This window comes from Trichechus manatus, unplaced genomic scaffold, assembly GCF_000243295.1.
Source record: "Trichechus manatus latirostris isolate Lorelei unplaced genomic scaffold, TriManLat1.0 scaffold00069, whole genome shotgun sequence".
In the NCBI taxonomy this organism is placed as follows: Eukaryota; Metazoa; Chordata; class Mammalia; order Sirenia; family Trichechidae; genus Trichechus; species Trichechus manatus.
The window spans coordinates 8828277-8843503 of record NW_004444005.1 but is presented as its reverse complement, the minus strand read 5'-3'; the positions used below and the strand labels follow the sequence as shown (position 1 = coordinate 8843503).

Sequence of the window (15227 nt, the reverse complement as noted above, 5' to 3'; positions counted from 1 at the left end):
GGGAGCCCTGGTGGGTCAGTGGTTAAAATCATGTCTCTAGGTCCAGATTTAGGGAGCCCTGGTGGGTCAGTGGTTAAAATCATGTCTCTAGGTTCAGATTTGGGGAGCCCTGGTGGGTCAGTGGTTAAGAACTAGGCTGCTAACCAAAAGGTTGGTAGTTCAAATCTACCAGCCGCTCCTTGGAAAGCCTACGGGGCGGTTCTACTCTGCCCTGTGAGTCAGAACCGACTCGACAGCAACACGTGTTTCTGGTTCGATCCAGATTTAACCACAGGACGACAAGCCATTCGATGAGGCACAGAAGGCTCAGCCTGCCCGCAACAGGAACGCCAGCATGAATTAACCCGCAGGCGACACTCACAGACACACCGGCCGGGAAGCAGACACCACTGTCCCGTCCTTGTACTACATGTGCCCGCGCAACAGACAGCTGGACAGCGAGACGCCTGCCCTTACCCATGGCGAGCCCCACGAGGCGGTAGGGGAAGAAGCAGGAGGCCAGGAAGGCGGCCCACAGGGCGACGTACAGCTTCTGCGTGATCTCGGGCTGCACCCACATGAACAGGCTGGAAGGGAGAGGGGGAGGCTCAGCGGACGGCGGGCCACGCCACACCGCACCACCGGGCTGGGCTGAGACTTACTTCTTGATCTTCTCCAGGATGTCGGCCATCTTGCCAAAGAGGTTCTGTGGGAAGAAGAAACTGTGATTGCAGCACACGTGACGACACGGGGCGCACAGAGACAACGGGGGCCCGAGACCACAGGCCGGCCACAGTGTGAGCAGAGAGACCCCAGCTGTGCCCACCATGCCCTGTGGTTCTGCCCAGCCTCAGGGCCCAGGAGGCAGTGACGGGTCTGGTCAGCGTGCCCACACTAGCAAGGACAGCCTGGGCCACGTCACTCCAGGAGGTCAGCTCCACAATCACCCAGACTGAATTGGGGGGTCTACCCCCCAGACCAGAGCTGGTACAGACATGAAGTGGGCTGCTTTGTGAAGGACGCCTCCCCCCGCACACAAGCCAACAGCCGGCCCAGAGCTGGGGGTGCTCAGGGCCCCTTGTGTTGGCCACCCGCCTGGACAAGACCACTGGGGACCACCCCTCCATGGCTGGCCCAGTGGCCATACCTGGGCCTTCTGGGCCACGTCCAGCACCAGCTGGAACTTCTCGGACACAGTCAGGTCTTCTTTGGGAGGTTCCTTCAGTCAAGGGGGAAAGAGAATTTCCACTGAAAATTGCCAACTAAAACCATCGGTGGTCCCCTACCCCAGGGTCCCAGGGGTCACTCTGCTGTGCTTTAACAGCCAGAGGCAGTGACGCCCTTGAAGACCTGGGCACCTTGAGGCCAGCGCGTGGCTCACGGCTGTCCTGGTGGACACTCCTCTGGGCTGACAGCAAATCTCTCCCCGAGTTCAGATACCTCACCCAGACCAGCTGAGAGGGTAGGCGGGCAGTGACCAGCCCCCCGGCCGCTCACTCTCACAGAGATCCCCTTCAAAACGGCAGTTTAGAAACAACCTCAACCCCTACGCCCCTACTTTACAGGCAGGGAAACTGAGGCCCAGACAGGAGCAGTGCCCAGGCCACCCCAGGCCTGCTGGCCTCCTCCCCTCCACCATTTCTGGCCAGGGCAGGGATTCCCAGTGGGTGTCCACACGCCCCGAGCCAAGGGCCTCTGGAAACCTCCGGGCCTTTCCACACAGTGGCTGCTGACTGGGGGGACAGGGACGCCCTGCACCGTCGCGGGACTCACCACGGCTTCGGACACTTCTGGCACAATGCTCCACTGTATCCTCCAGCCCCTGCAGACAAGGAGCCACCAGACAGTGAGTGAGGGGTGACATCACATCCCCCCGTGCTCCCAACTGTGATTCCTGGGAGCGGAGGGTCCAGTTCACCTTCCCGGGCCCTCCCCTGGGCTCTGGGGGCCCACATTCGAGTGCAGCCAGAGGGGGTGGGAGGGAGGCATTTCAACACAAATTCGTTGAAAGCAGCCACAGCGAGTCCTTTAGCTAACTGGACCTCAGCGTTGGGTACCACTGACTCCTTCCGGAGTACTGCAGTGCCTTTTTTCTAGGGAAAAATGCAAATGAGGTACAGAATGACCTAGAAAAATTAGTGTATACAAATGTGAAATTTTGCAAAGCTGAGTAAACATGTGGAATGCAGGGGTACCCCTCTTCAGGCTGCAGGGTCCAGCGGAATTTCACCCCGCAGGGCAGCCACTGGCCACTACAAACCCCGGAGTGCCCCGGGGTCAGGGAACACAGCCCATCTGGAGACAGGTCCTCCTGGGTGCTGGTTCTCCCAGGGCCAGGGAACACCGCCCGTCTGGAGACAGGTCCTCCTGGGTGCTGGTTCTCCCAGGGCCAGGAAACATGGCCTGTCTGGCGATAGGCCCTCATGGGGGCTGGTTCCCACAGGGCTTTCCTACACCCTCACCGTGGGACAGCGCGTGAGGAGCCCTCAAGGGAGCAAAAAGGAATGGCAGGACAGCACTGACTCAATGAGCTGTTAATGTGCTGGTGGAAAATGTCTGCAGCAGCGAATACCCCGACTGCAAACCACCGGCGCTTACTCTGGATCTCAGCCACGTCCTGTACACTTTCATCTCACAACAGAGATTCCCGGGAACCTCACTGTTACGGATTGAATTGTGTCCCAAAAATATGTGTCGTTATCCTAACCTCTCTGCCTGTGGTTATAATCCCATTTGGGAAGCCGCTGTATTTGTTATGTTAACGAGGTAGGATTGTGTAGGATATACCTTGAGTAAATCTCTTTTGAGATAGAAAACAGATTAAACAAGCAAGCAAGGAAGCAGAGAGGGGGGAAGAGAGATGCCAAGCCACATGAAGACCGCCCAAGAGCAGAAGCTTAAAGAGACGAGGACCTTCCTCCAGAGCCGACAGAGAAAGAAAGCCTTCCCCTAGAGCCAGCACACTGAATTCGAATTTCTAGCCTACTAAACCATGAGAAAGGAAATTTCTGTTTGTTAAAGTCACCCACTTGTGGTATTTCTGTTATAGCAGCACTAGATAACTAAGACAGAATTTGGTGCCGGGAGTGGGGTGCTGCTCTAACAGATACCTAAAATGTGGAAGCAGTTTTAGAATCGGGTAATGGGCGGAGGCTGGAAGAGTTTTAAGGTGCCTATTAGTAAAAGCCTCGATTGCCTTGAAGAGACTGCTGGTAGAATCATGGACGTCAAAGGCAATTCTGGTGAGGGCTCAGAAGGAAGTGAGGAGAGCTACAGAGAAAGTCTCTGTCACCTTAGAGAATACATACGGTGCCAGCAAGAGAATGTGGCTAGAAATGTGGATGTTAAATGTGCTTCTGGTGAGGCTTTAAAAGAAAATGATGAACATGTGATTGGACAATGGAGGAAGGATGATGCTTTTTATGCAGTGGCAAAGAATTTGAATTATGTTCAAATATTTGGTGGAAGGCAGTGCTTGTAAGTGATGAATTTGGGTATCTGGCTGATGAGATTTCTAAGCAAGATCTTAGAGGGGCTGTGTGGTTTCTCCTTGCCACTTATGGTAAAATGCAAGGAAAGAGATGGACTTAAAAACGAATGTACAGAATGAAATCAGAACTTAAAGATCTGGAAAATTCTGCTGTACAAACTAAGGACACGTGTCCTAGAATGCTCACCAAGGACATAGCTACACAATCTTTTGTTAAAGGGATTAAGCCTGTGACTGATGGATCTAACCAACTACCACAGCAGAAAACCCATCAGCTTAGATTGAAGGCGACAGAGAAAGAACAAAAGGAAAGAATACTGTCTGCCTCTTGGAATTCTACAGGCAGGAAACAGGCCAAAGGAGCTACATCTGTTGTCCTCCAAGAAAAGGACCATCCCTGAAGCAGCTCAAGGATCAGCAGAACCGTTGGAAGAAGCATGGGAAGCAAGGCCTTCTTGGTTTCAAAGGGTGGGGCCACAGCCTCCTAGGTTTCAAAGAGTCGGCTCTTCGCTAACTCCGTTCCAGAGTATGGGGCTGCCACACCCAAGGGGCAGAAGAATGGGACCTGCCAGGGCAGAGGGGGTGGGTTTGCAACTCAGATGGACTAGGAGAACAGAGGCACCTAAAATTCAGGGAGCAGAGTTGCCATCCCAGTGGGCCTGGAAGGCAGAGCTAAAGCCCAGGGCCAAGGGGCCTCCACCCAGAATCCAGAGGGTATAGCTAACACCCAGAGTCTGGAGGGTGGGCCATTGCCCAGATGGTCCCAAAGAACGGAGGATTATTTTCAAGCCCTGAGAACTAATGTAAATTGTTGTTCTGCTGTGTTTTGGACTTGCTTGGTGCTTGTTATTCCTTCTTTCCATCTGTAATGGAAATGTCTACCTTGTGCCTGTTCCACCACTGTGCTTTGGAAGCAGATAACTTGTAGTCTAGATCTCACAGGTGCACAGATGAAGAGGAATTTTGCCCCAGGATGGAAAACGCCTAAAGTCTCACCCATATTTGATTTAGATACTTCAGAAGATAAGATTTTGGACTTGGAGTTGATTTCAGGCTTTTGCTATGATGTGATGGGATGATGTGTTTTGCAAGTGGCAAGGGTATGAATTTTGGGGGGCCAGAGGGTGGAATGTTATGGATCAAATTGTGTCCCCCAAAAATATGAGTTGTAATTCCTAACCTCTATGCCTGTGATTATAATCCCATTTGGGAATGGGTTGTATTTGTTATGTTAATGAGGCAGGATTTGTGTAGGATGTATCTTGAGTCAATCTCTTTTGAGATATAAAACAGATTAGACAAGCAAGCAAGGAAGCAGAGATAGGGGAAGACAGATGCCAAGCCACATGAAGATCGCCCAGGAGCAGAAGTCCAGAAGAGACAAGGACTGTCCCCCAGACCCGATGGAAAGAAAGCCCTCTCCTAGAGCTGATGGCCTGAATTCGGACTTCTAGCCTCCTAAACTGTGAGAAAGTAACTTTCTGTTTGTTAAAGCCACTCATCTGTGGTACTTCTGTTACAGCAGCACTGGATGACTAAGTCAGAGAGCACAGAGCCTCTGCGACTGCACTGGCCCATCCGCTGGACCACCAGCTCTGGAGCCTGGGGGAAATGTCGCCACCCAACCACAGCCCGGTGCAGGGAGCAGGCACTGCCGTCCGAAGCTGGGGGCCTGGACACATTTCTGCTTGGGTGTAGAACCAGTAGGGGGTTGCATCGGGGTGTCCTCCAGCACCGGGGAGGGGGTGGGCCCCCTGCCTGAGTGTTATCAAGGCTACCAGGGGACCCCCTCCATGTCAGCACTGCTGAAGGGCTGGCTCAGGGCCCCTCCGGTCACACTGTCTGTGAGGACGCTGGGAGATACCACGGCCTGGCACTCTGTGGGATGAAGCCACCCACCACACGGCAGCACCGCTCACGTACCTGGCGATGAGGTAATTGAGAGACAACCTCAGGATTGCCAGAAACAGGAACATGGGGATGGCCCAGCCATGCCACACGGCATTCATGTACACCTGCAGACGGAGGGAGACAGCAGCAGGGGTTAGTCACCCCTCCTCCCGCCCTCCCCAGGGAACCCCGAGGAGCCCAGCCAGCAGGAGAGGGGCCGGGACCCCACAGCTCTGCCATGACTCAGGTATGGGAATGATGGGGATGCAAGGAGAGGGCTGTGTCCTTGCTTAGGGCTACAAGGGGAGGGAAAACCACTCAAGGGACGGTGGGGACACATCGCGGGCGGCGGGCAGGAGGCTGAACGTCTGTGGGAGCAGCTACTGGGCTTGGCCGGGATCAGCAAGAGGAGCTGACTGCATGCACAGTTCCGCCCAGCCCAGCCCACATGGGGTCCCAGCGCAGCCCACACGGGGTCCTGAACAGGCCAGTATATACAAAGGTCCCAGCCTAGCCCACATGGGGTCCCGGCCCAGCCCAGCTCACACAGGGTTCCAGCCCACACAGGAGTCCCAGTCCAGCCTACACAGGGTCCCAAATGGCCCAGCCCACATGGGGTCTCAAATGTCCCAGACTATATGGGGTCCTGGCCCAGCCCACACAGAGTCCCGAACAGCCTAGGCCAGACGGGGTCCCGGCCTAGCCCAGATCACAGAGTCCCGAATGGCCCAGCCTATATAGAGGTCCTGGCCCAGTCCACATGGGGTCCTGAACAGCCCAGCCCCCACAAGGTCCCAGCGGACCCTGGTGTGGCTCCCACTTGCCAGAGCACAGGCGTCACCAGGACCCAGTGGGAAGCAGGCGCGGTGGCGAACCACTGGCTGAGAACCTGCAGCGCGCCACATGCCACAAGGGCCGAGGGCCCCTCCCGTGTCCCACCTGTCCCCGCAGAGGACTACGGCCCCGGAGGATGCTAGGCAGGGGACGGGGACAGAATTCAGCGGAACTCAGGCAGAGCCCTGGGAGGCAGTGAGAACAGAACCAGGGTGGCCCAGAGGTGTCTGAGGGCCCCAGGCCGCGGCGGCCACCCCGAGCACAGCTTCCAGGCAGGGCGGGCTGGGGCAGAAGTGGGGCCTGCCACCTCGACTTGTCATCTGCGTGCAAAGTGCTCCGTCCTCCCACATGGGGACGGGGTCCCTCGGGAAACCTCAATGGCTGCATCCCAGTGGCCCGGGGTCACTCAGGGAAGGGTGGGGGCCCAGGCCCAGCCCCGCTCGCCCCGCCCCTGTGGAGCACCACTCACGATGAAGGCAATGGCAGACGTGTAGACAGAATACCAGTCAGATAAGGCAGAGAGGTTCTTCACAAAGTTGGTGACGGGCTTGGCACCACGCTCTACAGACAGAACACCGTCACGGCTGCGGTCAGCCGCGGACACGGCCTGGGCGTGGCCCTCCTAGAAGGCCAGCCTGGACCCCCATGCTCGACACAGAGCCAGACAAGCAAAGCTCCCTGTCCGCCTGCGCCAACCAGGGCCCCTGCAGCCACCCCAATGCTGTCTGTGTGGGGAACACCCCCCAGTGTCCAACAGTCAGCCAACACCCACCGCGGTGACAGCTGGCAGAGGGGAGAGAGGGGAGCCTGGGCCAGAAACGCGTGGGAGGAGCTTCCCTGGCACCCTCAGGGCCTGGGAGACATCTGGGAGGCAAGTGGGCAAAAAGCTCTGCTTTCCATCTCAAATGCTGGGGCTCCCGGGACCGGGGCAGGAGGGAGTGGCCTCTGCCCGCTCTCAGCCCCCAACCATGGCGGGCCAGACATAATGCCAACACAACCTTCTCCTAAGGACGGAAGGGGCCTTTTGTGGAAGCAGCTCAGGTCGGCTCGTGAACCCGGGGCCCCTGCTCCCCGAAGGCCCCGCTCATCACCCAAGGAGGACGCTGTGCATGTCACAGACACACAGAGGCACTGCGCGGTACTTACTGAGTCTCCTCATATTTTCCGTTAACCTGAGAGAGACGGGAGAGAGAGAGTGTCCGGGAGTTAACTCACCGGCCGGCTCTGCATTCCTAGCACCCATGACCCGTGGCGCTCAACCCGGCACGTGGAGCACGGGAGGACGTCTTTGGTGTGTGTGCCCACCCCCATGCCCCGGGCCACCACACACAGTGAAGCCCATGGCACTCCTCGCCCAATAGGCTCACCAGTGCTCCCGCGGAGCACATCAGGAGGGCAGGGGCATTTCACCCATGTCCCACAAGAACCAAGTCCTGCAAGAGCTGGACCTGGCCGGAGTGGGGCCCCCGGGCCTAGCCGAGGCCCTGCAAAGCAGCAAAGGTCAGAGTGGGCGAGCGGACAAGCCCCGGGCAGCGGGCCCTCGGCAGTGGGCCCTGAGCTTGTTGTCCCCACACGAGAGTGTACACAAACCACCAGTGAAACCACTGCGTGGGCAGAGCAGGGCACGCACACTCAGCTGCTGCCCTGTCACGACGCCTGAGCTGGCTTCCTCTGCCCCTCAGGACAAGGTGCAGACCAGCCTTCAGAGCCACAGCAGCCAAGCCCAGCAGATCCATCCAACAACGCAAAACACCATGTGCCCCTCTGAAGCCTCAAATAGGCCACCTCCAGACACACAGCCAGACCCCACAACTCCAGACACACAGCCCGACCCCACAGCTCCACATACAGAGCTACCTCCCAGCTCTAGACACAGAACCGCCCCCAGCCCTGGACACACAGCCGAACCCCAGCCCTGGACACAGAGGTGGACCCCACAGCCCCAGACAGAGCCACCCCACATCGGGCGGGCCTACCTTCTGGCACTGAGGGGCTCCTCCGCCTCCACGGTACTTTCCTCAGGCTGGAACCGGAAGTCCTCCACGTACTCCCCGAACCTGTCGTAGAACCACTTCTGGAGGCGGGTGCACAGCCCCTGGCCCCGGCGGTCTGTGGGGACAGGCAGAGTCGCGGTGAGGGCCCGGCCAGGGTCTGCACCCCCTCCTCAGGTTAGAGCCTCCGTCCTCACATCTGCCTGGTAGGTTCCTTGCAAGGGGGGATGTCTCAAAGTGGACGCCCACCACCAGGGCGGGGACCAAGGAAAACACTCCCCCAGACGGTGGGGGGCTGGGCCATTCCCCTGTGGGGCTTCCCTGGAAAATGAGCTGTTCGTGCCAGAACCCTCAAGGCCCAGCTCTCTGCAGTGGGGACGCGATCCAGCTTCTAAGCCGAAGCACAAAGAAGGACAGGCCACAGGAAGCTCTGTTACACGGCCCCAACCTCTACCTGCCTGAAAGTCTGAGGGTCTCACACCTGACCTCTCCCCCGCTGAGGCTGCAGACTCCATGCCATCCCCAGCACCAGGAATGTGGAAGCTGCTGCTCAGCCTGTCTGGGAGTCCACACTGCCTCCCTCCGTCCCGTCTATCTCGGGGAACGGCTGGGTGGGCCCCTTCCCTCAAGCCCCGCCATGAGTGTGCCTGCCGGGGCCTGTGTCCTGGAAGGGGACAGGCCTCAGTGAATGAAGTCACCAGGCCTGGGCGAGCTCACAGGCAGATGTCAGTGTGTGACAATTTCAGAGTCTGCTCACCAACAGCTAAAACCTTTAGCCAGCAACCCAGATCATAGATGCTAAAATCCTGCTGAGCTTGAACATTGTTTCCTGGATCAAAAAGTCTGTATCTTCGGAGAGCAGGTCGTGAAATCGCCTGCAGGGAGCGCTGTCTGACCAAAGTCAGGAGCACGGGGACTGGAGAGAGTGGAGTGCAGTCTGTCCTGTGTGCCCAGGGGCAGAGCTTGAGGAAACCAAGGCCAAGCGCAGCTGAGGGGTGTAGACGCAGGGGCCAAAGGCTCAGGAACGCCCAGGGGCCCCAGGCATGGAGAAGGAGTCGGAGCTCTGGGCAGAGAGAGCGAGCCTTGGGGTAAGGCCCCTTGGGAGGCTGCTTCTGGTACCCTAACTAGAGCGTTCAAAAGATTCAAAGTTAAGGGCCCAGAGGGTTACAAAGGTTCTTAGTTGAGGGTTTACAATGCTATACATCAAAGTAAAGAAAACAAAAATCCTCACCACTGGACCAATAAGCAACATCATGATAAACAGAGAAAAGACTGACATTGTCAAGGATTTCATGTTACTTGGATCCACAATCAACGCCATGGAAGCAGTAGTCAAGAAATCAAACAATATTGCATCAGGCAAATCTGCTGCAAAAGACCCCTTTAAAATCTTAAAAAGCAACAACGTCACTTCGGGCAGTAAGGTGTGCCTGACCCAAGCCATAGTGTTTTCAATCGCCTCATATACATGCGAAAGCTGGACAACGAATGAGGACGGCTGAAGAATGGATGCCTTTGAATTATGGTGTTGGTGACGAATATTGAATATCCCATGGACTGTCAGAAGAATGAACAAATCTGTCTTGGAAGAAAGCAGTCAGAATGCTCCTTGGAAGCAAGAATGCCAAGACTTTGTCTCACATACTTTGGATATGTTATCAGGAGGGACCAGTCCCTGGAAAAGGACATCATGCTTAGTAAAGAGGGTCAGTGAAAAAGAGGAAGACCCTCAACAAGATGGATTGACACAGTGGTTGCAACAATGGGCTCAAATATAGCAAGGTTGTGAGGATGATGTAGGACTGGCAGCACTTCATTCTGTTATACATGTGGCTGCTGTGAGTCCAGCAGACCCTAGAGCGCTTAACAACAGTGTTACAAAGTTTCTTACTGGAGGGTCTAAAGGATTACATGTTTCTTAGTTGAGGGTCTGTTGTTAGTTGCCCAGGAATTGATTTCCGACTCATCGTGACCCCGTGTGACAGAGCAGAAGTGCCCTATAGGGTTTTCTAGGCTGTAATCTTTATGGAAGCAAATTGCCAGGTCTTTCTCCTGCGGAGCCACTGGGTGGGTTCAAACCGCCACCCTTTTAGTTAGCAGCTGAGTGCTTAACCATTGTGCTACCAGGGCCCCTTATTTGAGGGTCTAGAGGGTTGCAAAACTTCTTAGCTGAAGGTCAAAAGGATTACAGCGTTTCTTAGCTCAGGGTCTAGCGTGTTATAAAAATTCTTAGTTGCGAGATGTAGGCAGTGGCGGGCAAGCCTGTTCTGTAAAAAGCCTGGGAGTAAATACTTAAGGCTCTGCGGGCCACACTGTCCCCAGTCTCAGTTGCACCTACTCAGCTCTGCCTTTATAGATAGCACAAAAGCAGCCATAGATAACATGTAAGCAAATGGGAGTGGCTGCGTGCCAATAAAACTTTATTTATGCCCCAAAACTATGGTCCCTGGACTCTCTGTTAACCCAGAACTGAAACCATTCCTGAAGCCCACTCTTTCAACAAAGATTAGACAGGACTATAAAACAACAAATAATACACGTGAGGAACGTGTATACGAGGCCAAACGGGCAGCTCTTGTCCAAAAGCAGGACGAGAAGGCAGGAAGGGACAGGAAGTGGTCGAATGGACACAGGGAACCCGGGGTGGAAAGGGGGAGTGTGCTGTCACATTGCGGGGACTGCAGCCAATGTCACAAAACAATGTGTATAAATTTCTGAATGAGAAACTCACTTGAGCCGTAAACTTCACCTAAAGCTCAATTAAAAAAAAAAAACTTTATTTACGGCCACTGAAATTTGAAATTCAGGTCATGTTCACACGTCACAAAATATTCTTCTTTAGATTTTTCTGCTAACCATTAAAAAATGTAAAAACGCGGTGGGCTGCAGTCTGCCCCAGGTCTGGGGGACGCGAGTCTGCTGCCTGAACAGGCCGGGTTCCACCTCATTCCTGAGCCCTGCTCCTGAGGACGGGGCCCACCTGCTTCTCTTCCTTCACCTGGACCAGAAGGGCCTCTGGCTGTGCCCTCAGGGCCAAGGGCCACGGGAAGCTAATTCCCTGGAGGAAACAGAAAACCCTAACAAGCCTTTTCCCTTCCACACCTTTGCACAGCTGGCACCCCAGTGCTCAACCCTCCCAGGGCACAGCGGCTAACCCCCAACCTCAGGGTCAGGGGGAGGCTGGCACTTGGAGCCCTCTTCCCTCCCCCACCACACACTGCCCCCTGCTCAGTGTGGGTCACGGCCATCAGCCAGGCTCTGGACCTTCCTGTCACAGTCTCTGCCCCTTGTCCTCACAGGCAGGAGGTAGTCCATCTCTCATGGGGACTGAGGTATTGTGCTAGTGGTCCAGGCACTCAGGCAAAGGACTATAGATCTAAGCCTGGGCTGGGGCCTGAGATCTACCTACAGGACGCACCGCCAAGCCCACACCTGAGCCTGGCTTCTGTTGGCCCCGTACCGGGCTCCTGGAAAGCTCCACAACCAGGTTGTGCAGCCAGGCGTCGGCCATCTTACCCTCTGCGAGTAAGTGTGGCACAGCCCTGACTGGGCCCGGGAGACCCAGCTCTGTGCAGGCTGGACTCGGCCTGGGGCGCCTGACCTGGGATGCTTGGCCTGGGGGGACCGGCCTGCGACACTCGAACTGGGGTGGCCGGCCTGGTGGACCTAGCCTGGGGGGCTCAGCCTGGGGTGCTCAAACTGGAGCACCCGGCCTAGGGTGCTCAAACTGGGGTGCTCCTGGGTGAACACGCCCTCCCGGGCCTCATTTCCTGTCTGGACACTGGCATGGGGCTCACACCAATGAGCTCAGGCCTTTCCTGTTCAGCTCTGAGCTCCAGGGGCACACGCAGGGAGATTTCGGGAGTGGCCAGCCTACAGGGACAGGTCCTGTGGCCGGGGGGTGCACTAACCAGGACCCCGTGGATCTGGGACCCTCCGTGTCCTCCACACCACCCTCGAACCAGCAACGACTACAGAGCGTTGAGTGAGAAGGAGAAGAGGAGCTCAGGGCGGGAAGAAAAGGAGAAAAGGGCCCGTCCCCAGCCCAGCACCGCCAGCTGTGCAGTCCCCGGACGGTGGCCAGCCTAGGAAAACAGGCCCGCAAGCCATCAGCAACACGACCAGGGGACTGACGGGGCCGCCTCGCTAATCCTTGCTGGGGAGGCCGAGGCGGCAACGTGCTTTACTTCGAGGAGAAAACAGAACGGCGTTTCGGTTGAATGACTGTGCTTGCTATGATGAGTCACCAGTTCACACTGGGGACCCTGACCCAGTGCCAATGGGAGAAGACCCCGAACTGTGCACAGGGAGGCCAGGGACGAACCCTCAATCCGCCCTCACCGCCCCCACCAGGGCTTACCTGCTCCGTTGTTAACCTGGGTCTGCCCCTTGGGAGGCTGCTGGGCCGGCTGCTCCTCGGATCTTGGAGAGAGGGGAGAAGAGCGAGGTGGCCGTTAGTACAGAGAGGTGCACCATCGGCGCTGTGCAGAGGGGGAACTGTGTGCCTGGAGCAGTGCGCCTGGAAGCCCTTTACATTCAGTCACTGGTTATCACGGTGGCTGCGCCGGCACAGAGCTGGCTTCGTCATGGGCACAACTTTCGTGTTTTAATAACTGAATAATCGTTGTTGTCGGTTGCTGTCGAGTGAATTCCAACTCAGGGCAATCCCACGTGTGAAGAGCTGAACTGTGCTCCGTAAGGTTTTCCGTGGCTGTGACCTTTCAACAGCTGATTGCCAGGGCAGTCTTCCGAGGCACCTCTGGGTGGGTTCAAACTGCCAAACTTTCAGCAAGTCGTCGGGCACTTACCCATATGCACCACCCAGAGACTCCTGAGTAAATAACCCACTGTCGTGGAGGCAATTTCGACTCATAGCGACCCTATAGGACAGAGGAGAACTGCCCCGTAGGGTTTCCAACCTGCTGACCTTTTGGTTATTAGTCACAGCTCTTAACCACTGCGCCACCAGGGCTCCAGCTGGGTAAACAGCCATCTCATAAATACACAACTCTTCTTTCCTATTCAACTCAACACCTTTGCTTCTTTCTTTACCCTCAAGCTCAGAATAAATGCCTCTTATATTACTAACTGCTGTTAGCTGCCGTCAGCTCAGCCCCAGCTCATGGCGGCCCCGTGCCATCCCCACGATCAGTTGAGATCAGACTGCTGAGATCCACGGGGTTTTCACTTGCTGATTTTAGATTGCCAGGCCTTTCTTCCTAGTCTTAGTCCGGAAGCTCTGCTGAAACCTGTTCAGCATCCTAAGAACCCACAAGCCTCCACCGACAGATGGGTAATGGCTGCTCATGAGGGGCACCGGCTGGAGTCAAACCCTGGTCTCCGCATGGAAGGCGAGAATTCTCCCACTGAACCCGCAGTGCCTGCACGTTACTAGCCTGCTAATAAAGAGATACTCATTCACACACGCGCATGCACGTGTCAAGCATAACACAAGGCCGCAGTTGGGAAATGCCACCTCAATGGCTCTGTATGGGTCCTAGCTCAGCTGTGTCAGTCACCTGCCTCACCTGCTGCCCCCACCTCGATCAGCAGGGCCCTGCCCAGCCTGGCCCTGACCACAAAGGCACTGGGGCCTTGAGCCCAGCTGCCTCGGCCCCTCCCGGAGTCTCTGCCACCTGCTGGCTCCTGACCACAGCCCAACTCTCAGCCGCATGCCCTGATGGGGCCCCTCCCCGCAGACGCCTGGACCTGTCCCTTGGCTGGGCCTCTGTCCAGGGCTCTGGCCAGCCTACTTGGCCCTGACAGTCCTGCCCTGGCCTGGGTACAGACGCACCCTCTGCACCTGGCTGCAGAGAGCTCCCAGCCCACAGGGAGCCAGGTCATTGGAGAACAGTGTCCCAGGCAGACCTCGGAGGAACCTGGCGGGGCAGAGCAAGCTCCAGCAGGACAGGGACGGCAGGCGGAGACCAGGCATGCACACACAGTCATCAGCGAGGAGGGGACTGGCTCCAGCTCTGTGTGCCTCACGTGGCTCCCACCAGCCCCTCTGGAGAACCAGCCTGGTTCACGGGCTTGGAGTCTGTGATTGTACTGTAGACTGAGCAGCTGGGCGTGGAGGACACGCTGGCCGGGGGAGACAGTGGGTTGGGGGGAATGAGTACGTCTACCAGGAGGTTCCAGGTGGCTGGGCGTGGAGGACATGCTGGCCGGGGGAGACAGCAGGGGGCAGCCAATGGCACCCACCAGGAGGCAGGGCTGCAGGGCAAGGGCTGCACCTAACGAAGGGTGGATAAGGAGGACGTCAAGGCAGCACAGACCTGAGAAAGCAGGGATCCAAAGAAGGCCGCAGCCCCACCCCTCCCATCCACACCTGAAGTAGCCGGGAAAACAGGGACCACGGAAAAGAAGCAGGAGCCCGTGGCGCATACGAGACTCCAGGACTAGCTGAGCAGGAACCACGGCTCAGACCCAGGGCACATAGGAGACTCCAGGCCTAGGCAGGCAGGAACCACGATTCAGAGCCCAGGGCGCCTATGAGACTCCGGGCCTAGGCAGGCAGGAACCACGGCTCAGAGCCCGGGGCGCCTATGAGACTCCGGGCCTAGGCAGGCAGGAACCACGGCTCAGAGCCCGGGACGCCTATGAGACTCCGGGCCTAGGCCGGCAGGAACCACAGCTCAGAGCCCGGGGCACATACAAGACTCCAGGCCTAGGCTGGCCACGGCTCAGAGCCCAGGGCACCTATAAGACTCCAGGCCTAGGCAGGCAGGAACCACGGCTCAGAGCCCGGGGTGTGTATGAGACTCCGGGCCTAGGCCGGCAGGAACCACGGCTCAGAGCCCAGGGCACATACAAGACTCCAGGCCTAGGCAGGCAGGAACCACGGCTCAGAGCCCAGGGCACATACAAGACTCCAGGCCTAGGCAGGCAGGAACCACGGCTCAGAGCCCGGGTATGAGACTCCGGGCCTAGGCAGGCAGGAACCACGGCTCAGAGCCTGGGGTGTGTATGAGACTCCGGGCCTAGGCCGGCAGGAACCACGGCTCAGAGCCCAGGGCACATACAAGACTCTGGGCCTAGGC

At 57.0% G+C, this 15227-nt stretch overlaps 1 protein-coding gene across 2 annotated transcripts in view; it reads right to left on the bottom strand.

Annotated features, from left to right (window-relative positions):
- Positions 1-15227, bottom strand: part of GRAMD4 (GRAM domain containing 4) — a 67882-nt gene that overhangs the window by 9037 nt on the left and 43618 nt on the right. The window contains exons 4-13 of one of the 2 annotated variants that reach the window (XM_023734623.1): positions 12545-12606; positions 9854-9859; positions 8170-8302; positions 7340-7365; positions 6663-6754; positions 5393-5484; positions 1753-1801; positions 1127-1198; positions 642-685; positions 457-566 (exon numbers count right to left, since the gene is read on the bottom strand). In XM_023734623.1, coding sequence (XP_023590391.1) covers positions 457-566; positions 642-685; positions 1127-1198; positions 1753-1801; positions 5393-5484; positions 6663-6754; positions 7340-7365; positions 8170-8302; positions 9854-9859; positions 12545-12606 — 686 coding nt within the window. The remainder of the gene's footprint in view (positions 1-456; positions 567-641; positions 686-1126; positions 1199-1752; positions 1802-5392; positions 5485-6662; positions 6755-7339; positions 7366-8169; positions 8303-9853; positions 9860-12544; positions 12607-15227) is intronic. The other variant, XM_004380014.2, reaches the window with a different exon arrangement.